The sequence below is a fragment of the Bubalus kerabau genome, chromosome 10 (assembly GCF_029407905.1).
Source record: "Bubalus kerabau isolate K-KA32 ecotype Philippines breed swamp buffalo chromosome 10, PCC_UOA_SB_1v2, whole genome shotgun sequence".
Classification (NCBI taxonomy): Eukaryota; Metazoa; Chordata; class Mammalia; order Artiodactyla; family Bovidae; genus Bubalus; species Bubalus kerabau.
In genome coordinates this window covers 66,369,193-66,392,044 of record NC_073633.1, presented here as the reverse complement: position 1 = coordinate 66,392,044, position 22,852 = coordinate 66,369,193, and the positions used below count along the sequence as shown (strand labels likewise).

Here is a 22,852-nt window from a genome sequence, read left to right as displayed (position 1 = left end):
ATCACTTCATGGGAAGTAAATGGGGAAACAGTGGAAACAGTGTCAGACTTTATTTTTGGGGGCTCCAAAATCACTGCAGACGGTGACTGCAGCCATGAAATTAAGACGCTTACTCCTTGGAAAGAAAGTTATGACCAACCTAGACAGCATATTCAAAAGCAGAGACATTACTTTGCCAACAAAGGTCCATCTAGTCAAGGCTATGGTTTTTCCAGTGGTCATGTATGGATGTGAGAGTTGGACTGTGAAGAAAGCTGAGTGCCGAAGAATTGATGCTTTTGAACTGTGGTGTTGGAAAAGACTCTTGAAAGTCCCTTGGACTGCAAGGAGATCCAACCAGTCCATTCTAAAGGAGATCAGCCCTGGGTGTTCATTGGAAGGACTGATGCTAAAGCTGAAACTCCAATATTTTGGCCACCTCATGTGAAGAGTTGACTAATTGGAAAAGACCCTGATGCTGGGAGGGATTGAGGGCAGGAGGAGAAGGGGACGACAGAGGATGAGATGGCTGGATGGCATCACTGACTCGATGGACATGAGTTTGGGTAAACTCTGGGAGTTGGTGATGGACAGAGGCCTGGTGTGCTGCATTTCATGGGGTTGCAAAGAGTTGGACACGACTGAGTGACTGAACTGAACTGAAGACATATAAATAATATGCATAAATATTCGACAAATGAAGAAGCAGTAATATGAGAACTGAGAAAGCACTAACCAGTCCTACCAGAGGAAGGATTTCCAAAAGTATGCCCTCGGGGCATATACATAGATAAAACTCTTTGGGCTTTTAAATTTTACTCATACTCAAATACCTACTGCAAACACCCAGCATTTCTATATGATGAACCGCAAGATGTCAGTCATGGCTTTACTTGTTTATAATAGTTGCTATTTGAAATCATTCCAACCTGTTCCTTCAGTGCAGTAAGGGTAGCATCCAACTTCCTCTGTAAGGACAGCACTTGCTCCTCATACTTCTTCGTGAGGCCCATCACGATGCTCTCATGCTGCTCCCTCGTGCGCTGAAGCGACTCTGAATGATGCAGGTCCAACAGCTGCTGCTTCAGGCTGTCCATGGCCATCTCAGTAGTTCTGGACTTTTTAATCATCTAGAAAATACATACAGGATACACATTTGCAGTATTCTGACTGGGCTATCTTCATGAATTTTAATTCTAAAACTCAACCATGCTTAACTAAATGAAAGCAGGGGCTTCCCTGGTGGCTCAGTAGTAAAGAACCCACCGCCAATGAAGGAGACACAAGAGACGTGGGGTTCAGCCTCTGGGTCGGGAAGATCCCCTGGAGCAGGAAAATGGCAACCCACTCCAGCATTCTTGCTTGGAGAATCCCATGGACAGAGGAGCCTGCAGGCTATACAGTCCATGGGGGTGCAAATAGTCAGACATGACTGAGCAACTAAACAACAGGAACAAGAACAAAGAGAAGAAAGGTCTCCCCATGGTGGCTCTAGTTCCCTAGCTGGGATTCACCAGGCCCATGGTTGCTGGAATTATTATTCACAGAGAAAAAGAATCTGGACATGCCTCAGGAAAGCGAGAGAAGATTTTGCACAACATGATGGCAATGTGGGTTCCAAGCAAGGAATCTGCTGCTTCTACACCCATCTCAGTGCTGGTTGCATCACTCTGTGCTCCAAGTGTTGGAGGGAAGTCCAATTGTTAGGTCATGGAAAAATGACAACTTTTTTTTTAATTTTTAAATTTATTTATTTTTTAATTGAAAGATAATTGCTTTACAGAATTGTGTTGGTTCCTGCCAAAAAGCAGCATGAATCAGACATGAGGGGTGGGATGGGGAGGGAGGCAGAAGGGAGGTTAAAAACAACTGCTGCTGGAAAGACTGATGAAACTTCTCAGTGGTCATGTACTACAAAGGAGGCTTTTTAAACTGTAACTATATGGCTGTGGAGAAGTAATTGTGCAGCAGGTTTACTGACAACTCCCACAAGATACCCATGTTCTAATTCTTGAAACCTGTGAATACGTTCTGTCACATGACAATGGGAAATTAAGGTTGTGACTGGATTAAAGTTGCTAACCAGATGACCTCAAATAAGGAGACCGTCCTGGATTACCAGGGTGGACCCACTGCATCCAGAAGGGTCCTTTAATGTGCAAAACTGAGGTAAAAAAAGTCAGAATTGTGACTGCTAGCTCTGAAAATGGAAATGGACCATACACCAAGGAATGCAGGGGGCCTCCAGAAGCTGGAAAAAGCAAAAAAGGGGATTCTCCCTCAGCTCTCCAGAAAGCAAAACAGCTCTACCGACACCTTGATTTTAGCCCAATGAGAGCCATGTCAGACTTCTGACTTTCTGTATGTAAGGTGATAAATTTGTGCTGTTTTAAGCCACTAAGCCTCTGGGGATCTGTTAAAGCAGCAATAGAAAATTAATGTACTTGGTGGTCCTGTTGCTTTTTAAAATTTATTTACTTTTAATTTTTTTTTTGATCTTTTTTTTTTTTTTTAAACTTTACATAATTGTATTAGTTTTGCCAAATATCAAAATGAATCAGCCACAGGTATACATGTGTTCCCCATCCTGAACCCTCCTCCCTCCTCCCTCCCCATTCCATCCCTCTGGGTCGTCCCAGTGCACCAGCCCCAAGCATCCAGTATCGTGCATCGAACCTGGACTGGCAACTTGTTTCATACATGATATTTTACATGTTTCAATGCCATTCTCCCAAATCTTCCCACCCTCTCCCTCTCCCACAGAGTCCATAAGACTGTTCTATACATCAGTGTCTCTTTTGCTGTCTCGTACACAGGATTATTGTTACCATCTTTCTAAATTCCATATATATGCGTTAGTATTACTGTATTGGTGTTTTTCTTTCTGGCTTACTTCACTCTGTATAATAGTCTCCAGTTTCATCCACCTCATTAGAACTGATTCAAATGTATTCTTTTTAATGGCTGAGTAATACTCCATTGTGTATATGTACCACAGCTTTCTTATCCATTCATCTGCTGATGGACATCTAGGTTGCTTCCATGTCCTGGCTATTATAAACAGTGCTGCGATGAACATTGGGGTGCACGTGTCTCTTTCCCTTCTGGTTTCCTCAGTGTGTATGCCCAGCAGTGGGATTGCTGGGTCATAAGGCAGGTCTATTTCCAGTTTTTTAAGGAATCTCCACACTGTTCTCCATAGTGGCTGTACTAGTTTGCATTCCCACCAACAGTGCAAGAGGGTTCCTTTTTCACCACACCCTCTCCAGCATTTATTACTTGTAGACTTTTGGATCGCAGCCATTCTGACTGGTGTGAAATGGTACCTCATAGTGGTTTTGATTTACATTTCTCTGATAATGAGTGATGTTGAGCATCTTTTCATGTGTTTGTTAGCCATCTGGATGTCTTCTTTGGAGAAATGTCTATTTAGTTCTTTGGCCCATTTTTTGATTGGGTCATTTATTTTTCTGGAGTTGAGCTGTAGGAGTTGCTTATATATTCTCGAGATTAGTTGTTTGTCAGTTGCTTCATTTGCTATTATTTTCTCCCATTCTGAAGGCTGTCTTTTCACTTTGCTAATAGTTTCCTTTGATGTGCAGAAGCTTTTAAGGTTAATTAGGTCCCATTTGTTTATTTTTGCTTTTATTTCCAATATTCTGGGAGGTGGGTCATAGAGGATCCTGCTGTGATGTATGTCAGAGAGTGTTTTGCCTATGTTCTCCTCTAGGAGTTTTATAGTTTCTGGTCTTACGTTGAGATCTTTAATCCATTTTGAGTTTATTTTTGTGTATGGTGTTAGAAAGTGTTCTAGTTTCATTCTTTTACAAGTGGTTGACCAGATTTCCCAGCACCACTTGTTAAAGAGATTGTCTTTAATCCATTGTATATTCTTGCCTCCTTTGTCAAAGATAAGGTGTCCATATGTGCGTGGATTTATCTCTGGGCTTTCTTACTTTTAATTTTTAATTTAATTTTATACTGTGTTATTTTTTATAAATGCAAGCTCTAACTTATAAAAAGATACTAAGAGTATGTAGATTATGACATAAAAGCAACTCTTTAATAACTATCATTTTTCAAAAAATTTTAAATAATGATGGTCTATATTACACATAAAAATGAAAAATTTCAAATGAGGTCGCTTCTTCATTCTATTCCAGAGATTGCTTATTTATCCCAATACCACTTAAACTACTTAAGACATTCATCATTTGTTCAGTAAATGATGTGGACACTTTGTGCCCGGCAGGGTTCCAAGCACTTAAGGACAGGATGACAAGACAGCCAAGGCCTAAAGTCTTATTACTTTCTGGTGAAAACGGACAGACAATAATAAGTAAACAGATGAGATAATTTCAGACGGTTTTAAAACAGAGTGATAAAATACGGCACAATAGAGGGGAGTGAGAATGAAAAGCAATAGGCTACTTTAGAGTCCTCTCTGTTTTTAGCTAAGAACTGATGGCTGAGAAAGAACCAGACATGAGACAACATTGTTTAAACTCTTCCATCCTCGGAACTAGCCACAAATCTCATCTAGAACCAAGTCACTTTTGTTTGTAACCACCAAAACAGCATTACTTACATGAATCATTCACTGCCAGGCGTGGCTACCAAAGACTTGTGACTATTTCCCATGATCAAATGGCCACCATTCTCATTAATCAAAGAATGTGCCACCACTTCAAAGACTAGTCTGTTGGGGTCAGAAAATTCAGTTTCTGATGCTTTGTCAGTAACCGGCTTTGTAATCCTGGAAAAGTAATGTGACCTCACCAAGACTTGGTTAACCATCCATAAAATGGTAAACACAATGCTTCACTAATCAAAATCCCAACAAGACTTTTTATAAAGCATGGGAAGTTGATTTGCAAGATCTAGAAGGAAAAGTGTAAAAAAGAGCTACTAAATATTTTAAGAAATGTAAGGGTAGCCCTTGTTTATCAGATTTCAAAACACAAAATAAAACTATACTTGTTATAATATCAGAGCAGGAAAAGAGAAATATGTAAGAAAAAAAAATTCAGAGGTTAGGTCAATTTTGAACACCATAAGTCACTCACCATGTACTGACCACCTATAATGTACCAGGCTCTGGGCTTATGTGGTGAGGTTACTAAGATGAGGACAACCCGTTCTGGCCTTCAAGATTATTCTAGGTCTGTTATAACAGATGTGATCAACTGACTTGAGGAAGAAAACAGGAAGACTTAAGAAAAGCCTTGAGCAGGGGCTTGTTAATCAAATAGCAATGTGCTGAGGAGAGGGCATTCCAGTGAAGAGACAGCACATATGAGTACATAAAAACAAACAGACTATTGAGTTTAAGAGTGAGAGAAGAGAAAGGCAAGGATCAGATGGTCATCCTGATACCCTGTTTCATCCCACAAGTGAAGCAGGGTCATTGAAAGACTTTAAGTAAGGGAAAGACATAACTAGAACTGTGCTTCAGAAAGATTACTCAGATGGCCAGATGAAAGAAGAGAAGGGGTAAAAGATTAGAGACTACATACAAGACTTCTGCAACAGACGATAAAATACTGAACTAGGGACGTGTGGACAGAAATGAGGAGACTCAACACAACGTAGTGGCTGACTAGACAGAGGAACACAGAAGCTGAGCTCTCCTCCAGATTTCTGGTGGATAGATGACTAGGTGAATGGGAGACCCATTCCTCCAAGGAAAGGGAAAGAAATGCAGACTGACTTATGGGAGAAGAATGTGTAAACTTCAAAGTTTTCCTAAATTTAGTCCCACAATACAAAACATTAAGCAACTAAGATTTCATTGTAATCAAAAACTTTTTACTGTAAATAATGAAGATCAAATATTTACCTGTTCTTCGTTGACTTTTAATGCTTGTATTTGGGTCTCCAGTGCTTTTATTTGTGCTTCAAGTTGTATTTCTCTTTCTTTTCCATTCTGAAAAAGTTTCTGTGATTCTCGAAGGCTGAGGGCCAAACCATCCTTTTCATCTAGAACATTAAAAAATTTTATATAAGTAATATGTTACTGCAGAGGGATCCTAATTGCCACAATCTATCAAATATCAGATCTTTATCACATATAAATGTTGCTGCATTTAATTCAGTTCAGATAATGAACTTCACTTGATTTGGAGAAAATTAGAAAAGCTTCAAAAAAAGAATGTGAGTGAAATCAAAAAAAATTTTTTTTTTTACAGAACAGCAACCACTCTTCAAAAATCTTATTGTATCCCTTTAGGGACCAAAAGATCCCCTAAAAAATCATTTCAATATCTGTTACTTGAGAAGCTACATAGATATGACAAGCCCCTGCTGATCAAAGAAATAATCTGAGGAAAAATTACTTTTTATACATACTTTCAATGACCTCATAAATTCACCTAGTCTTTCATTCTTCCCACACACTTTACTGTAACAGTTCACAAGTTCTTCTCTCAAAATAAATTTCATGAGCATTACAAAAAGATCTTTTCACTATCAATTAAGTTTGAAATAAGCTGGAGTTCGGTCACAAAATTATTCTACAAATGAGAGTTCCACACTGACCAAAACTACAGAAAGCACAAAGAGTGAGCAATTATAATCTGAAATCTGTGTTTACACGCCGCTTCTCCCAGAGATGACCACATTTTCTCCTTGGCACTCTCAAAGCAGTTCAGGATCACTAACTCTTACTTGGACTGAAATGTTATGCTAATTCATAGGCTCAGAAAACATACTGCAAACTAAACATAAGTCTCTCTGGGAACTGGAATACTTTATCCAATGTAAACTACATAAGGAATCGACAGCTTTTTGAGATGGAATGCTATCAGCATATTTATATAGTGTTCACTGATTCTATTAGTCTAATAGAATAGAAAAAAGGTGGAAAAAATGAGGACCTCAAAAATGTATGTTCTGGAAAGAAGTCCAAGGCAATGTGTCAAAAGTCCTAGATTTTTGTTTTGCTCTAACTGATTCCTCATGAACCCTTCATCAAGTGCATCAAATCTCTATGCTTCATATTTAAAATGAGGTTACTAGAAACAAGCTATCTAGCTCTACGGACCTCAAACACAACAGCACCGAACACTTGTTTTCTTACCTTTGGTTATCAGAAGCTGATGATTCAGAAACCTAACTTGACGTTCACTTTCATCTAACTTTTCAACTAAATTGTCCAGTTGTCTCTCTTTAGCTTTGTTAAGAACCTGAAGTTGAATAATCTGCATATTTTCTGCAGAGTCTGCTTGGGAATTAAAGACAATTTATTAGATAAAAACATATCAAAATATAAATTTGTGGTCATTTCGGGCAATGTTTTATCAAACTGCAAATACAACTTAGGGTATCCTGAAATGAATTCAGGAGATTGTGACTAGCATTTTTAATAAACAATGTTACCAAGCCAAAAACTTGGGTCTGCTCACCCGCACGCAGTAAAGCCAATCTACTGACACCTGGTTGTAGTGAAGGCAAGTGCAGTGCTTAAGGGGCCATTTAAGGAGTTTGAGCTTTTTAAGCCTCAGGTGTCCAGGACTTCTCTTACTGCACCTTATCATAAATGCCACACTTCCCTGGTGGCTCAGGAAAGAAACTGCCTGCAATGCAGAAGACCTGGGCTCAAGCCCTGAGGTGGGAGGATCCCCTGGAAAAGGGAATGACAACCCACTCCAGTATTCTTGCCTGGAGAATTCCACGGACAGAGGAGCTGGGCAGACTACAGCTCATGGGGTCACAGAGAGTCAGACACGACTCAGTGACACACTTTCACACTTTTTCCTTCATCACAACCAGGTGTTAGTTAGATTGGCTTTATTGAAAGCAGGCAAGAAGGTCCAAATTTTGGTTTGGTAATAACAAGACAGAATATAATCGGAGTGTATCATGTAGCATAAATAAGTATTACTATGTGAAACCTATTTATACAATATTTATATAAATATTGTAGACCTCATCACAATGCGAAAAAAAAAAGTACTTCTTACTCCATGGTCACTGCCAGGAAAGTCTGAAAAGTCACTAGTTAATGCATACCTCTGAATCACTACCATCTGGGCTAATGAAAAATAAGTATATACCAATGACAATGGAATAGAGCTCCAAGCTCTCATTAAGTTGAAAAATAGAAGTACATCGACGTCTATACCACCATTTTCAAAGAAAATTTCTAGATATCCTTCTCAAAATATTTTATTTTAAGCAAGAATGAACTCATTTATACTGGCAAATAACTGCTGAATTAATAAATTAAAGAATAGATTAATAAAATTTTGAGGTCTTCTTTCAGAAATAAAGTCATTTTAAGGACCACTTAAAAATCACTGGGGGAGAAAAAAAAGTGATTCGCAGAAGCAGGATAATCTTTCAACTACACAATGACGAATATTTTCCTATAAGAACAATGCTACTATTTGCTAACAAATAAAACAGTCTTCTTTTTTAAAAGAGATATGGTTGAAACCCCCAACTGAAGGCTGAAAACTCTGCTATAACGCTAAGTCACTTCAGTCATGTCCGACTCTGTGTGACCCCAACCCACCAGGCTCCCCCATCCCTGGGATTCTCCAGGCAAGAACACTGGAGTGGGTTGTCATTTCCTTCTCCAAAGCAGGAAAGTGAAAAGTGAAAGTGAAGTTGCTCAGTCATGTCCGACTCTTCGAGACCCCATGGACTGCAGCCTACCAGGCTCCTCTGCCCATGGGATTTTCCAGGCAAGAGTACCAGAGTGGGTTGCCACTCTCTTCAAACTCATTTTTTTAAACTACTGTTACTAAGAACCTATAATCACTAAATTCAGCACTACCATTAAGTTAGTTAACTCTCAGATGTCAAATTTAGGCAAATGTGTAACTAACAAAAAATGAATCAACTGGATAAAAATGCAGATTGTTAAGGAAGTGATGAAAGTGATATATGCAAAATGACCAGGCAATATAAATGTAACCAAACACAGCAGAACTGAAAGAATAACATCAAGGTGTCAGGCCACCGTTGTGATGTCTATTGGCTGCTAAGTCACTTCAGTCGTGTCCGACTCTGTGCGACCCCAAAGACAGGAGCCCACCAGGCTTCCCCATCCCTGGGATTCTCCTGGCAAGAACACTGGAGTGGGTTGATGTCTATTTACTTAACCCCAAAAGATTTATGCCACACACACTGTCCACCTCCTCATCTCTTCATTCCACAAAACCTTAGAAACAGAGGGGTTGCCCCCATATTTGCTGTCAGCTCACTGGGGGAAAAGGCGTCCCTTTCAACTATCCTAGAGCCTGAGCATAAGATGGAAGCAGCACCATGAAGTTAGGGCACTAGAGTTCAGTTTTCTCTTTGGTGCATGCAGCCCAGGAAACCCAGAATATCTGATATGACTTTCCCCCCCACCACTTCTTAAATGTAATACAAAAATAACACTTGTGTTCACATTCTAGAATCACACTGGCTCTTCAGCAATAACTAGAAGTTATTTCACATGCCAGAGAGTAGGATGACAAAAGTTGGATGTATGATAACAAAGGTTCAGATTAGTCAAGTTTGGTTTTTAGTTCTGCATGTTTGGATCTCGTCAAAATTCCCTAGTAGCACTTTTACCGATACATATACTATTCATAAGAAAATTTTTTAGCGTCACAGGACTAAACCTGAGATGTAACTCTAGTTTTCATTCTGAGTATACAGTCATTTATATCAAAGTTGTCCATTTATAACCAAAGTTGTCCACAGTATAACTCTAAAAACCAAAAGAAAAAATTAAGATAATGGTTGACTTACTAAATTACATTTCTATAATGAAAAAAATCTAAGATTGAAAAGAAAACTACATTTCATTTTCCAATTTAGGCTTCTGTTAAGAAAGATATGCTATATGAAGCTAATTAAGTCTTAACCAAATAGAATGACTGGAATATACAGCTGAGAAAATTTCTGTTAATTTTTCATTAAGGGAAATTTCGAATATATAAGAAGGTAGAGAAAAGAGTACAATGAACCCCATGAAACCATCACCTAGATTCAACAATTGTGAACTCATGGCCAGTCTCACTTTATCTACATCCCCATGCAAACTTACCCCCCAACAACATGATATTTGAAGTCAATTCTAGACTTCATGTCAGCTTATTCAAACTTCAGAATATATCTTTTAAAACTGGATTCTTTTCAAAAATGTTCATTATCTTCCTTAAAATCATAATTCTTGAACATGCTCCAGGTGCTCAAAGTTCTCCAAATAGGCGGTTAAGAAATTTAAACTTGATACCTACTTTCATTAGCTCCTAAAAATTGCTGTTGCAGGCCTTCAAATGTGTCACTTTCTGCAATGTCCTGGGCCTGTGAGCCATTATTCTGGGCAGAAGACTGAAAAGGTTTATATGTCACTTTATATGATTCCAGAGCTTGACAACTAGGACCTTGTGACATGCCAAATTGCTATTACAAGGTGAGAGACAAAGTTGACAATTAGGATTTGCTCTTTTCTTCAAAAATTATCTGAATTAGACAACTTGTTATAAAACTTAATGGTGGTACAATTACAAATTTTATATATATATCTCTGTTTAAAAATAGCACTTACTGTTACTTAATAAAGTTCACAGAAAGTCTGAAATATGTAATTTCACACATTTTAGTTGTACTTCTGAGCATATAATATTACCAATTCCATAAATAACACTCAAGAATTCCAGTGAGATTGTATATAAACATTTAAGAATAATTTAGAAAACACATCTATGCAATAACATGTAATACAATGACTCATGTAATAAATAGTAACTTTTGTGGGATGAATAACATTTTATAGAAAAGTAAGGGGAAATTAAGTAAGTAAGGGGAAGTAAGGGGAAATGACACCTTAAAACAACCAAAAAATTATCCTGTCATCAGGTAACACAGAATATCTACTAGTGAAATAAGGCATTCATGGTCATTGAGAAAATCTAAGAAGCAGCTAACTGTATCCTAAGGTCTTATTCATCAAACTCTCCAGAGGCAGAGGGGGAAAGTATTTCTTTCTTTAACATTCATCCTGTCTATTGCTGTATCATCACAACAGATAATCATCTTTGAAGTATTTGATGCAAAATTTGTGATAAGGGTGATGAGCTAGATGATCAAGGTAACTGACTGGTCTCATGTAGGTGATTAACCATTTTTAAACTCCATCAGGGTACCTGAACATAGCTTTTCACTGGAGCAGAGTTAATGGTAGAAGCCAGAAGCCTCAGTAGACAAAGGTGGCCAATCTTTGACAGACTTAACTTTTCATGTTTATTTATTTCCATGAAGTCTCTATTTTAAAATTCTCATTTAAGATGATTTAATTAGACTGTAAACAGAAAACTGCACGACTAATTCAGCATGAGGCTGAATAAATGCACCCTCAGCACTATTTGTACTTAAATGTTACTATTGTACTTTTCACAAACATTTCTTAATCACACACACACAGCAAATGTGTGTACACACACAAATTTCTTGAAAGTCAAGTTTTTACAATACCTGAAAATGATTCCTTTGAGTATCTGAAAATGTAATTACATTGGTTGGTTGGCTATTAAATTCCTGCTTCTGACTGTTGGTATATGGCCTAAAGTTTTCAGGAAGGTGATATAAATCAGTCTGCTCATATTTACTCGGAGGACTATAACCACTTCCGCCTTCATCTCCACCTCCTTCAGGATGGTAGACAGGATGCTGGTCTTCAGTTCTACTTTGATTGTCTTCCCAGCCATTGCCACTTTTCTCTCCAATACATATATCCCGAATGTCATTATAGGCCTATTAGATAACAAGAGTAAGAGAAAAGTACTAAGATCTATTCCCACCCTCAAAGTCAAGTTCATGCCAGATACTTACATTTACATTTGGAGGTTTAGGCAGCACTTGATGCTCAGTCCAGTTCATCTCCAATTGCTCAGAATGATGTGTGCTTGAGAAAAATCAGTATTTTAAATTAGAGCCTATCATCTATTTGGACAGAGACACCATAGAGAACCTCAAGATTTTAACATGGGTGCCCTCCAAATTTTACCTAAAGGATTAAGAAGTAGTCTACAATTTTACAATCATATCTGTTATTATTGCCTGCAGGCTATCTAAAGAAAAAAACTCAAAGCATTGTGATACACAAACGCAAGGGGTTTCAGGTCCTTACTCTTCCTCTCTGCTGTCCTCACTGCAGTCCGAATAGTGAAGTTCGGGGGAAGACAGGTCATCATCCAGCATATCGTGAGGCAGGTCTGTGAGTAACTGCTGCAACTGAGACAGGAAGGTCAGCGTCAATACCACACTGGCTTAACCCAAGATACCAAACCAAAGTTGCCTTGGCACCAGTGATTTTGACTGTAGAAGTCAAAGAATTTCCTAATTTCTCTATGTAATAAAGGTCTTAAATTCCACAGGAATGATATTCGTCAGTTCACTTGGGGGAAGAGGAACACATAAGGGGGAAGGGGAACACATAAATATCAGGCTTCATATTGGAAGGTATCTTTTTTATCTTTTTCTAGAGGTCTTAGATTCAGATACACGTACAGCAGGAAAGCTTTTAAAACTTCTTTTAGGCAAACACAGCAGGTCATCATAATGGCACCATCACTGTATCATGTTATCCGGGGAGCAGATCTGCATCTCAGAATCCTGTTCTACCAGTAATCAGACCTGGAGGACTTGGCAATCAGACACCCTCCTGGGAATCTGAGTGGCCAGATGCACTGTACCCAGGTGGTGGTAACAGCCGCAGCAGCAGGTGGCCTTGGAAGCCCTTAGAAGCACCGATAATATGAGGGAAACCTCTTGGGGAGTAACTAATTACTAGAGAGCCATTCAATTCCAATGATGAAAAGATACACAATGCTTGGCTCTTATAAACAGTTGAGTAGAAAGAAGGCTGTAAGCTTCAGGTTTTTATGGACACAGTACTCTCAAAAGTATAACTAAAACTGACATAAAAGCACATGATTTTGCTCTCCAATTTTTTTCCAGAAAAATCACATCTTTAGCATTCTGCCTTATAAGAACTAGATAAATTCACTCAAGTTTCAAGATAAACTGTGACAAAGAGACAAATGAATTATCGAATTTGTTGTATTTCAATATCTGTAAATGTCTTTAAATCCCAATATAAGAACTTAAAATTTGTAATAATCAGAAGATTCAAACATTATGTTACTAAAGGGTCAAAGGACTGCTTATAATGACTTCTCTTTAAACCTAAGCATCAGTTAGATTATTAGTAAATTGACCGAGTTCTCCAGAGTATATAAATCAATCCCATAAAATTATGTAATAAATCAATTTTAAAGATATTAATACTCTATAAAAATCCGGAAGAAAAAAATGAGAAGTTGCTTAGTCTATGGCAGGTTTTTTCCCCTACTTCTCTGCATTAGAATGAAAGAAATGAAGTATAGCTATAAAACATATCTGAGTATTACATTTATAATTTAAAAGATGTTCTTAAAATGCATATGGTAAAAGTTAAATAAAATTATCCTAAGAAATGTCTAAAAAGAACGCCCCAACTGTTAACAGAGTTTTGGTGAAGTCAAACTTGGGAATGGAATGGGGTATGTGAGGTGGGGAAGGGGGACACTTCTTCACCTACATACATATTTCTAACATTGAGTGGATTGTTTGTTTGAAGGTGTTCTCAATACATTGCTTTCTCTAAAAATGAAGTAAGAGAAAACTATTCTATTCCAATGAAAAGTTATCTTGATGGAACTGATATTAACGATCAGGAGCTTGACTTATTGGCCACCTGCTCACATAGTAACTGAAAAATCATTTTGTGAATTAGCCACATCAGAGTTGACCTAAAGATATAAAGAATAACAAACACTAAAAGAGAACACATCAGTATAGTAGGATACCACAATGGGACTCAAGAGAAAGGTGGCAAAGTGATTTTACAAGGACAAAAGTCACAGAAAAAAGCACCTACGAGAACTTTAAGGAAAAAGACTGTACCCACATATAACACAGGGAATAAAACCGAAATAAATGTTTTATACTTAAATCAAATAATGACTCCTATAAAGAAAAAACATTTTCTTCTAAACCTTCAGTGAGGTTCAAGTACACAGCCTTATAATTCAGAAAAACCTTAATAGGAACATCTAAACAGTACAACTTCCACCCCCTCCCATAAAGATAGAAAAAGCTACACAATAATTAAGCAGTTCTTACAGCTTTCTTTGCAACACCACAAAATTAACAAAACTGGCATCCATGGAAGAAAATTAATTTGAGCATAAGCAATTAAGTTCCTCAAAATGCTTCTGGATCCATAGGTAAACTTGTCAAGTAGCAAAACATCCCTACTGTATTTAGTGTTTTATAAAATATTTTACAAAATGTACTAACATTTTTAAATCATTTCATTCACTTTCAAAAAATTTCTCAAGATCTTTGTCATAGCTGGGCTATATTCCTTGGCTCCATAACTTTGAAGACAGAGAGGTTAAACGAGTTTCCCAATAAGGCCATTCAGGAACAAAATACCACCTGCCCCAGGCTTCCATTCCTGGGATCAAAGGGTGCCCTCCTCATACAACTGTCAAATAGATTTTGCTTTTGAACCTTGTGCCATAAAACACAAAATTATCATATCAACTTATGCATGTTACCCAGCGAAAATTTTAGAAACTATAAAAATTCCTCATTAAAGATCCACCCAACTACCAAATACAGATTCAAGAACAAAGTAACAATCCTTATAAACGGCAAGATCTAATTCCCCTTATTACTTCCAAATGTGGAAGTAATACTGTCTTTTGGTCGCAAATACAATCCTCTTAGTGGGATATGACTGAGTTATCAACTGAGTTTAATAATTAAAGAGATACTTTCCCTAGAAAAAAGATAATTTGCATTGCTAAGACCCCTACTGAAATGCATTTTAAACTAGTCTATAAAATCCTCTCCCTTTACTAGCTCGTGTGTTTGTTCCTGCAAAAATAAAGAAAAAAATATTATTTGAGGACATTTTACTCAAAGAACTTTAGCAACAAAACACTTTTACAATAATCTACAAAGAACAGCCAAAAAGCCTAGTTCAAGCAGAATGTAAAACAAGGAACATGTAAACCTTTTCATAAGATTCTTCAGCTTAAATTAACTAAACAGACTGTCTTCAGAGTCTATAATCCTTGATATTCATGAAAGCAAGAGTTCTCAGATTACAAAGCATATAATACATCTTCTCCCCAGAGGACAGCAGCAAATGGAGTGGACAACATTCATCTGCCTTCTGAACAAGCTGCCCAACAAGTACACTGATGAACTGATTCTGATATTTTTAAATATGAATTGTGAAATAATGCTTTCATGGATACACACTAAGTAGAATCCTCATCTTAGCCTCAGAGCCAAGTTATTAATAAAAACATCCTTGAAAAGGCCCAATATGGGACTGACAAAGGGCCAAATAACTTGGCAGCTAGAGCTTTAGTCTATGAATTACACTACATGAAAAAAATTTTTTTAATCCTTTCCATTAGGTAAAACAAATTTTATAATCTTAGTGGGGAAGAATTTGCCTAGATTGCCACACATCTGTAAAAGAAACATGGCAACATTTATTACACAAATATCAGCGACATTGCAAGTGACACATAATAGAACTTTAGGCCTGGAAGGAACACCAGAGACCCTCCAAGCCAAATCTCTCCTTCTAAAGGTGAGCACGATGAGGCCGAGAGCAGGTGAGGGGCATGCCCACGAAAGCAAGAGTTACAGCCCCTGGGCCGGCAGGGGAACCTGAGTCTCTCCATTCCCACTCCTATCTTCCACATGCCATTCAGTTGGCCACTGGAAGACACAGTCCTACCTGTTTGCATACAAGTAAGTGTCAGCCAGAGTCAGTGTTTTTGTTCCCACTGTGACAGTTCCTGAAAAATACCTATATATTATGGGAAACACTTCAAAGGCACCATCTAGATAAAGTGTTGTTGTTTAGTTGCTAAGTAATGTCTGACTCTTCTGTGACACTATGGACTGCAGCCTGCCAGGCTCCTCTGTCCATGGGATTTCCCAGGCAGTCCTACTGAGTGGGTTGCCATTTCCTTCTCCAGGGGATTCTCCCGACCCAGGGACTGAATCCAGGTCTCCTGCATTGGCAGGCAGATTCTTGATCACTGAGTCACCAGGAAAGTCCCAGATAAAGTGTAAGAAATTGCTAAAGGAAAACAAAATGTAATATGAACAACAAAAAAATACAATATGAACACTCCACTATTTGTTTCTTTGCTTCACTTAGGTGATGACAAGAAAATTGCACTAAATAAATCAAAGAATATAAAATGCAAACAAATGCTGGCTTTACAACTCCCCCTAGTGGAGACAAAACATCAAAAATGTATCCATAAGTAATCAAACAAGGCAGTTAAAAGTAGAATGGCTTTGCGATGAAAACAGTCTTTAAACTATACCATTCCAAGCTCAGTTGAGCTTACTATTCTCCAGAGAAGTACCTGTATTAAAACCAAGAGGGACTCAAATCTGTATTCCCAGGTACAAGTTTCTGTCTGCCATCTGCTATTCAAACCACTTATCTTTCTACTCAAGATCACTTTCCAGGTTTTAAATACATCATCACTTAATGAACGATCATCAACAAGTATTACCTTGATAAGCACAAATTACTAATTCCTTCTACCCCAAACCACAGGCTCCAAAATACATACATGTGTGAGTTACAGTCGCTCAGTCGTGTCTGACTCTCTGCAACCCCATGGACTGTAGCCCGCCAGGCTCCTCTGTCCATGGGGATTCTCCAGGCAAGAATACTGCAGTGGGTTGCCATTCCCTTCCCCAGGGGATCTTCCCAACCCAGGGATTGAACACACATCTCCTGCACAGCAGGCAGATTCTCTACCACTGAGCCACAGGACAACCAAACAACAATCGCAGAACTACTTCTGGTGACACTGAAGAAAGTACACGCAAGCTCCAGCAAAATGACCATCTACCTTAAAGCACATGTGGCTTTACCAGTAACTTGGGCTTTCAGCAACCACAATGACAACAGCAACAACTATATCTCTGTAATATTCCATGATGAAATTACATAGTGACTTTAGGTGGAAAATGTTTTGCAAAATCACACTGTTACATTTGTTGTTTAATTAACTTATATTAACTGCTTATTTAACTCATATGCACAGTACATCAAACGAAATGCTAGGCTGGATGAAGCACAAGCTGAAATCAAGACTGCTGGAAGAAACATTAATAACCTCAGATACACAGATGACACCACCCCTATGGCAGAAACCAAAGAAGAACTAAAGAGCCTCTTAATTAAAGTGAAAGAGGAGAGTGAAAAAGCTGGCTTAAAACTCAACATTCAGAAAATGAAGATCATGGCATCCCGTCCCATCACTTCATGGCAAATAGATGGGGAAACAATGGAAACAGTAACAGATTTTATTTTGGGGGACTCCAAAATCACTGTAGATGATGATTGCAGCCATGAAATTAAAAGATGCTTGCCACTTGGAAGAAAAGCTATGACAAACCTAGACAACATACTAAAAAGCAGAGACATTACTTTGCCAACAAAGGTCCATCTAGCCAAAGCTATGGTTTTTCCAGTATCATGTATGGATGTGAGAGTCAGATCATAAAGAAAGCTGAGTGCTGAAGAAGTAATGTTTTTAAACTGTGGTGTTGAAGACTCTTGAGAGCCCCTTGGACTGCTAAAGGAGATCAAACCAGTCAATCCTAAAGGAAATCAGTCCTGAATATTCATTGGAAGGACTGATGCTGAAGCTCCAATACTTTGGCCACCTGATGTGAAGAACTGACTCATTTGAAAAGACTCTGATGCTTAGAAAGATTGAAGGCAGGAGAAGAAGGGGACAACAGAGGATGAAATGGTTGGATGGCATCACTGACTCAATGGACATGAGTTTGAGTAGGCTCCAGGAGTTGGTGATGGACCAGGAAGCCTGGCGTGCTGCAGTCTGTGGGTTCGGAAAGAGTAGGATGTGACTGAGCGACTGAACTGAACATTTGCTGTTGTTGGTCAGTCAGCTAAGTTGTGACTGACTCTTTGTGACCCCACGAACTGTAGCACTCCACGCTTCCCTGTCTTTCCAGTACGTCCCAGAGTTTGCTCAAACATATGTCAGCTGAGTCAGTGATACTATTGTTACATTATGAATGAGTTAAGGAAAGAGTTTTTGAATTCTTCTTCTAGAATACTCTGGATGAGGTCTACTTAGTTGCAAGAAGGATAGCTACATCAGTAGTTCTCAAAGTAATGAACTCCAATAAGTTGTGAGGAAAGACTGATATGAATATTAACTGACATGATAGCATAGCTCCATCATATTCTTACCCTCCCTCACCTGTACTCTAATCCACTCTGTTCACTGTTTAAGAGGTGGAGCTTCCAGTGAAACCCTGGTGAGGCTGTGGGTTATACGCTTGTCTGCTATGCCTTGGAACACAATGGCCAAACTTTTGCCAATATACCATTCAGAACTGTGGCGATTCAGAGATGATTATGGTGCCTTACTTTTCTGAAAACCTCTTGGAGTTTTTCTTTTTTTTTTTTTCCAAAATATGCGTCTATCTGTGGTGGTCTGTGTCTTGAGATTCCACTGGTCCAAGTGTCCTCTGAATATTGAAATCACTTTACTAAACTCTTTCCTTTTCCAAAGATTAAATGCACTCTCCATTTACTCTTTGACGCAAACAAGGGAGGGACTAGAAACAGTAAAGTCCAGTTCATCACTGTAGAGCTGCTAATTAGGACGGCATGGAGGCTGGAAGTGACTATGGCTTATTCACTGACTTATGGGCAAGTGTGGACAAAATCCCAGCTGATCCCAAACGGCTCGGTAAAGCATGTTGTATCAGCAACTGGCCATTCATACGAAACGGTCAGAATCTCTAAGTGGTTATTGTGCCATTTACAGAGAGGGAAATCTCACAAGTCCTTAGCAAAGTAGCCCATGAGACAGATATGGCCTGCTTGGGACACCTTTGGGAATGTAAGCACTCCCCCTACACAAATGAACTGAATACAAAGTGATTCAGTTTGTAATGCACTGTGCATTAGCTGTGTATGTGTGTGCTGCTCAGTCACGCCTGACTCCTCGTGGCCTCATGGACTGTAGCCCGCCAGGCTCCTCTGTCCATGGGATTTTCCAGGCAAGAACACTGGAGTGGATTGCCATTTCCCCCTCCAGGGAATCTTCCTAACCCAGGGATCAAACCTGCATATCCTGCATTGGCAGGCAGCCCTGGGAAGCCCACTGCTAACACTCTAATCTGCCTGGCAATCCCAAAGCAATCCCATCCAGGCAGGCATGAAAAGATTATTCTATTTTTTTAACTTCTTAAGACTTTAAACTATTCTGCTACTTGTAGGGTCAGGGAGACTGAGGAGGGTGGAAAGGTTTCTGGTATGAAAATGAACTTAGGTTTGATCAGGTGATTTATTATTTTTAACTCGCCATGACAAAGCTGGAATCAAGACTGCCAGGAGAAATATCAATAACCTCAGATACGCAGAACCCACTCCAGTGTTCTTGCCTGGAGAATCCCAGGGATGGGGGAGCCTGGTGGGCTGCCATCTATGGGGTCACACAGAGTCGGACACGACTGAAGCGACTTAGCGGCAGCAGCAGCAGATACGCAGATGACACCACCCTTATGGCAGAAAGCAAAGAAGAACTCAAGAGACTCTTGATTAAAGTAAAAGAGAGTGAAAAGCTGGCTTAAAACTCAACATTCAGAAAATGAAGATCATGACATCCGGTCCCATCACTTCATGGCAAATAGATGGGGAAACCATGGGAACAGTGACAGACTTTGGGGGCTCCAAAATCACTGTAGATGATGATTGCAGCCATGAAATTAAAAGACGCTCGCTCCTTGGAAGAAAAGCTATGACAAACCTAGATGGCATATTAAAAAGCAGAAACATTACTTCACCAACAAAGGTCCGTCTAGTCAAAGCTATGGTTTTCCCAGTACTCATGTGTGGATGTGAGAGTTGGACTATAAAGAAAGCTGAGCGCAAAAGAATTGATGCTTTTAAACTGTGGTGTTGGAGAAGACTCTTGAGAGTCCCTTGGACTGCAAGGAAATCCAACCAGTCCATCCTAAAGGAAATCAGTCCTGAATATTCACTGGAAGGACTGATGCGAAAGCTGAAACTTCAATACTTTGGCCACCTGATGCGAAGAACTGACTCATTGGAAAAGACCCTGATGCTGGGAAAGATTGAAGGTAGGAGGAGAAGGGGACAACAGAGGATGAGATGGCTGGATGGCATCACTGACACAATGGACATGAGTTTGAGTAGGCTCTGGGAGTTGGTGATGGACCGGGAAGCCTGGCGTGCTGCAGTCCATGGGGTCACAAAGAGTTGGACATGACTGAGTGATGAAACTGACCAACTGATGACAAAATATATATATGGCTGAATTTTTAGAAAAATTCTGAATTTTATTTTTTGCTGAAATTCTAACCTCTAATCTCACTTCTTCCTTTGCAGCTGTTTTTTAAAAAGGTAAAATACTTATTAATAAATATGAAACACTTTTTATTAACATTTGGATAACACTTAACATTCATTAACATATGGATAACATTTATTATCCATAGTAATCATGTTAGAGTCAAAGTTAGCTAGCTATTTTCTTCTACTGTGCTAGAAACAATCACTCTCAAATACTTAACCTCTTAAGATCACCTTTTCCTCTGGAAATTCCCTACTCCAGCACATAATCTATCAAAGAATGATCCCAATGGCTATCTTCTATATCATCTAGAATTAACTGTCTCCTTGATCAATACCGCGTTTAAAACTTTCACCACACAGTACACCTGGCAGTAAGTTCTCTCTAATATCCTACCCACCGTTTCCAATGAAAAAAATCACCTGTCAGGATTATTTTTTCTCTTCTTTAAAGTCTAGTATAATAATTACTCAAACTGATCCTCTCAAGAATCCCAGTAGCTAAATTCCAGTGAACTACCCAAGGCCATCAAGGTCATGAAAACCTCATGCTGTGAGTTCAAAAAGCAACAGAAAACCCTCAACCCCATCTCTGCCACAACAATCATTGTGAAGGCCCCTATCAAAATCTGGAAACCCTGGCAAGGGTCACAAACTCTAATGCCCTTGGTGACTTGGCAGAGAATTTACAAGAGTGAAGCTAATGGGTTCAAGGGCACAAGTTCATGTTTTGTTTTGTTTTGTTTTGTTTGGGGGTTGGGGGCACCATGGCCAGCCGGAATGGGAAAGCCACTGCTCAGCTCCAGCCAGCCTACTACTGTGTGCAGAAACAGGCCACATGTGGCCTATTTCAAGACAGGCCAGATGCTCTGGACTGCTACATGAAATTCTCCAATCTTTAAATTTAGATTCAATTTTTCAAAAACACTGTACAAACAAACAATACATGTCTATAGACAAAATCCACCAAACTGCCAGCCTTGTCTCTACCCTAATGCTATTGCCAGCCATGTGGGCAACTGACCCCATTCATTGCTTCTGATTAATACAAATGGTCCATGGTAACTACTCAAAATGATTATTTTACATATTGGGAAAGGGGTCATATCATGGAAGCAATCTAAGTGTCCACTAACAGATGAATAGTTAAAGAAGATTTACACAATGGTATATATATACAATGGAATATTAGCCATAAAAAAGAATGAAATAATGCCATTTGCAGCAACATGGATGGACCTAGAGATTATCATACTAAGTGAAGCAAGTCAGATGGTAAAAGACAAACATAATATCGCTTATATGTGGAAGCTAAAAAAATGATACAAAGGAATTTACAAAATAGAAATAGACCCACAGACATAGAAAACAAACTTATGTTTACCAAAGGGGAAAGGTGAGGAGGAATAAATTAGGAGTTTGGGATTAACATATATACACTACTATATGTAAAAGCAATAACCAAACAGGGGACTCTTGTATAAAACAGAGAACTGTATTTAATATCTTATAATAACCTACAATGAAAAAGAATCTAAAAAAGAATCTAAGTATCGAAAAAGATAAATAAATCACTTTGCTGTACACCTGAAACTAACACAACATTGTAAGTCAACTATAATGAATAAAAAATTTAAAAAACACTTGAAAGAAAAAAAGAAAATGGGTCAGATCAACATTCAGTACAAAAACCTGTTATTATAGTCAGTCAAGAAATCTGACTCAAACTAAAAACAATCGTAACCATCAAACTGATTCCCACCGGCTGCTACTATTACTACTGGGCCAAGTGTAAACACACTTAACTCCTTTTCTCCTTAAATCTATCCGCCCAACACAGCACTCAGAAAGATCTTTCAAATATATAATCAGACATCACTTCCCTGCTTAAAATCCTCCACTGGCTTCCCACTACTCCTAGAAAAAAATACAAACATCTTCCCATGACATCCCATGATCTGGCACCTTTTCACCTGCCTCCACAACTAACCCCTTGCTCACACAATCCCAACACCACAGCCTTCTGGCTATTTCACAGATATGGAGGTTTCTCTTCTCAATTTCCAGGCTTAACACTTGTATCTTGGCCTAGAGTACTCCCTCTGGGCTTCAGTATCTCTGCTTCATCTCAAGACTCAAGGCTCAGCTCCAACATTTCCTCCTCCAAGGGACCTTCCCAACCATTCCCGGACGGCTGCCTTAATATCACCATATTTTGTTTCCCTATCATTTATCAGTGCTAAATTACCACTCACACAAATTACTTTGTTTGCTTGTTTATCATCTGCCTCCACTTAGGATGTGGAATACCTGAGGCAAAGAACCTTGCTGACTTCCCCATGCAAGTATATCTCTGCCTCCAAGATCAACCACTACCTCCTAAATGAAAAGATCTTAAAGAATCTAACCATTTAACTGATG

The 22,852-nt window shown here is 38.8% G+C and overlaps 1 protein-coding gene across 10 annotated transcripts in view; it reads right to left on the bottom strand.

The window, feature by feature from the left end:
* Nucleotides 1-22,852, bottom strand: part of CEP152 (centrosomal protein 152) — a 113,106-nt gene that overhangs the window by 80,365 nt on the left and 9,889 nt on the right. For 7 of the 10 annotated variants that reach the window (XM_055538033.1, XM_055538025.1, XM_055538027.1 and 4 more), the window contains exons 3-9: nt 12,107-12,210; nt 11,809-11,881; nt 11,452-11,730; nt 10,215-10,380; nt 7,058-7,201; nt 5,819-5,958; nt 909-1,109 (exon numbers count right to left, since the gene is read on the bottom strand). In XM_055538033.1, the coding sequence (XP_055394008.1) occupies nt 909-1,109; nt 5,819-5,958; nt 7,058-7,201; nt 10,215-10,380; nt 11,452-11,730; nt 11,809-11,881; nt 12,107-12,210 (1,107 nt within the window). The remainder of the gene's footprint in view (nt 1-908; nt 1,110-5,818; nt 5,959-7,057; nt 7,202-10,214; nt 10,381-11,451; nt 11,731-11,808; nt 11,882-12,106; nt 12,211-22,852) is intronic. The other 3 variants (XM_055538026.1, XM_055538034.1, XM_055538035.1) reach the window with 1 other exon arrangement.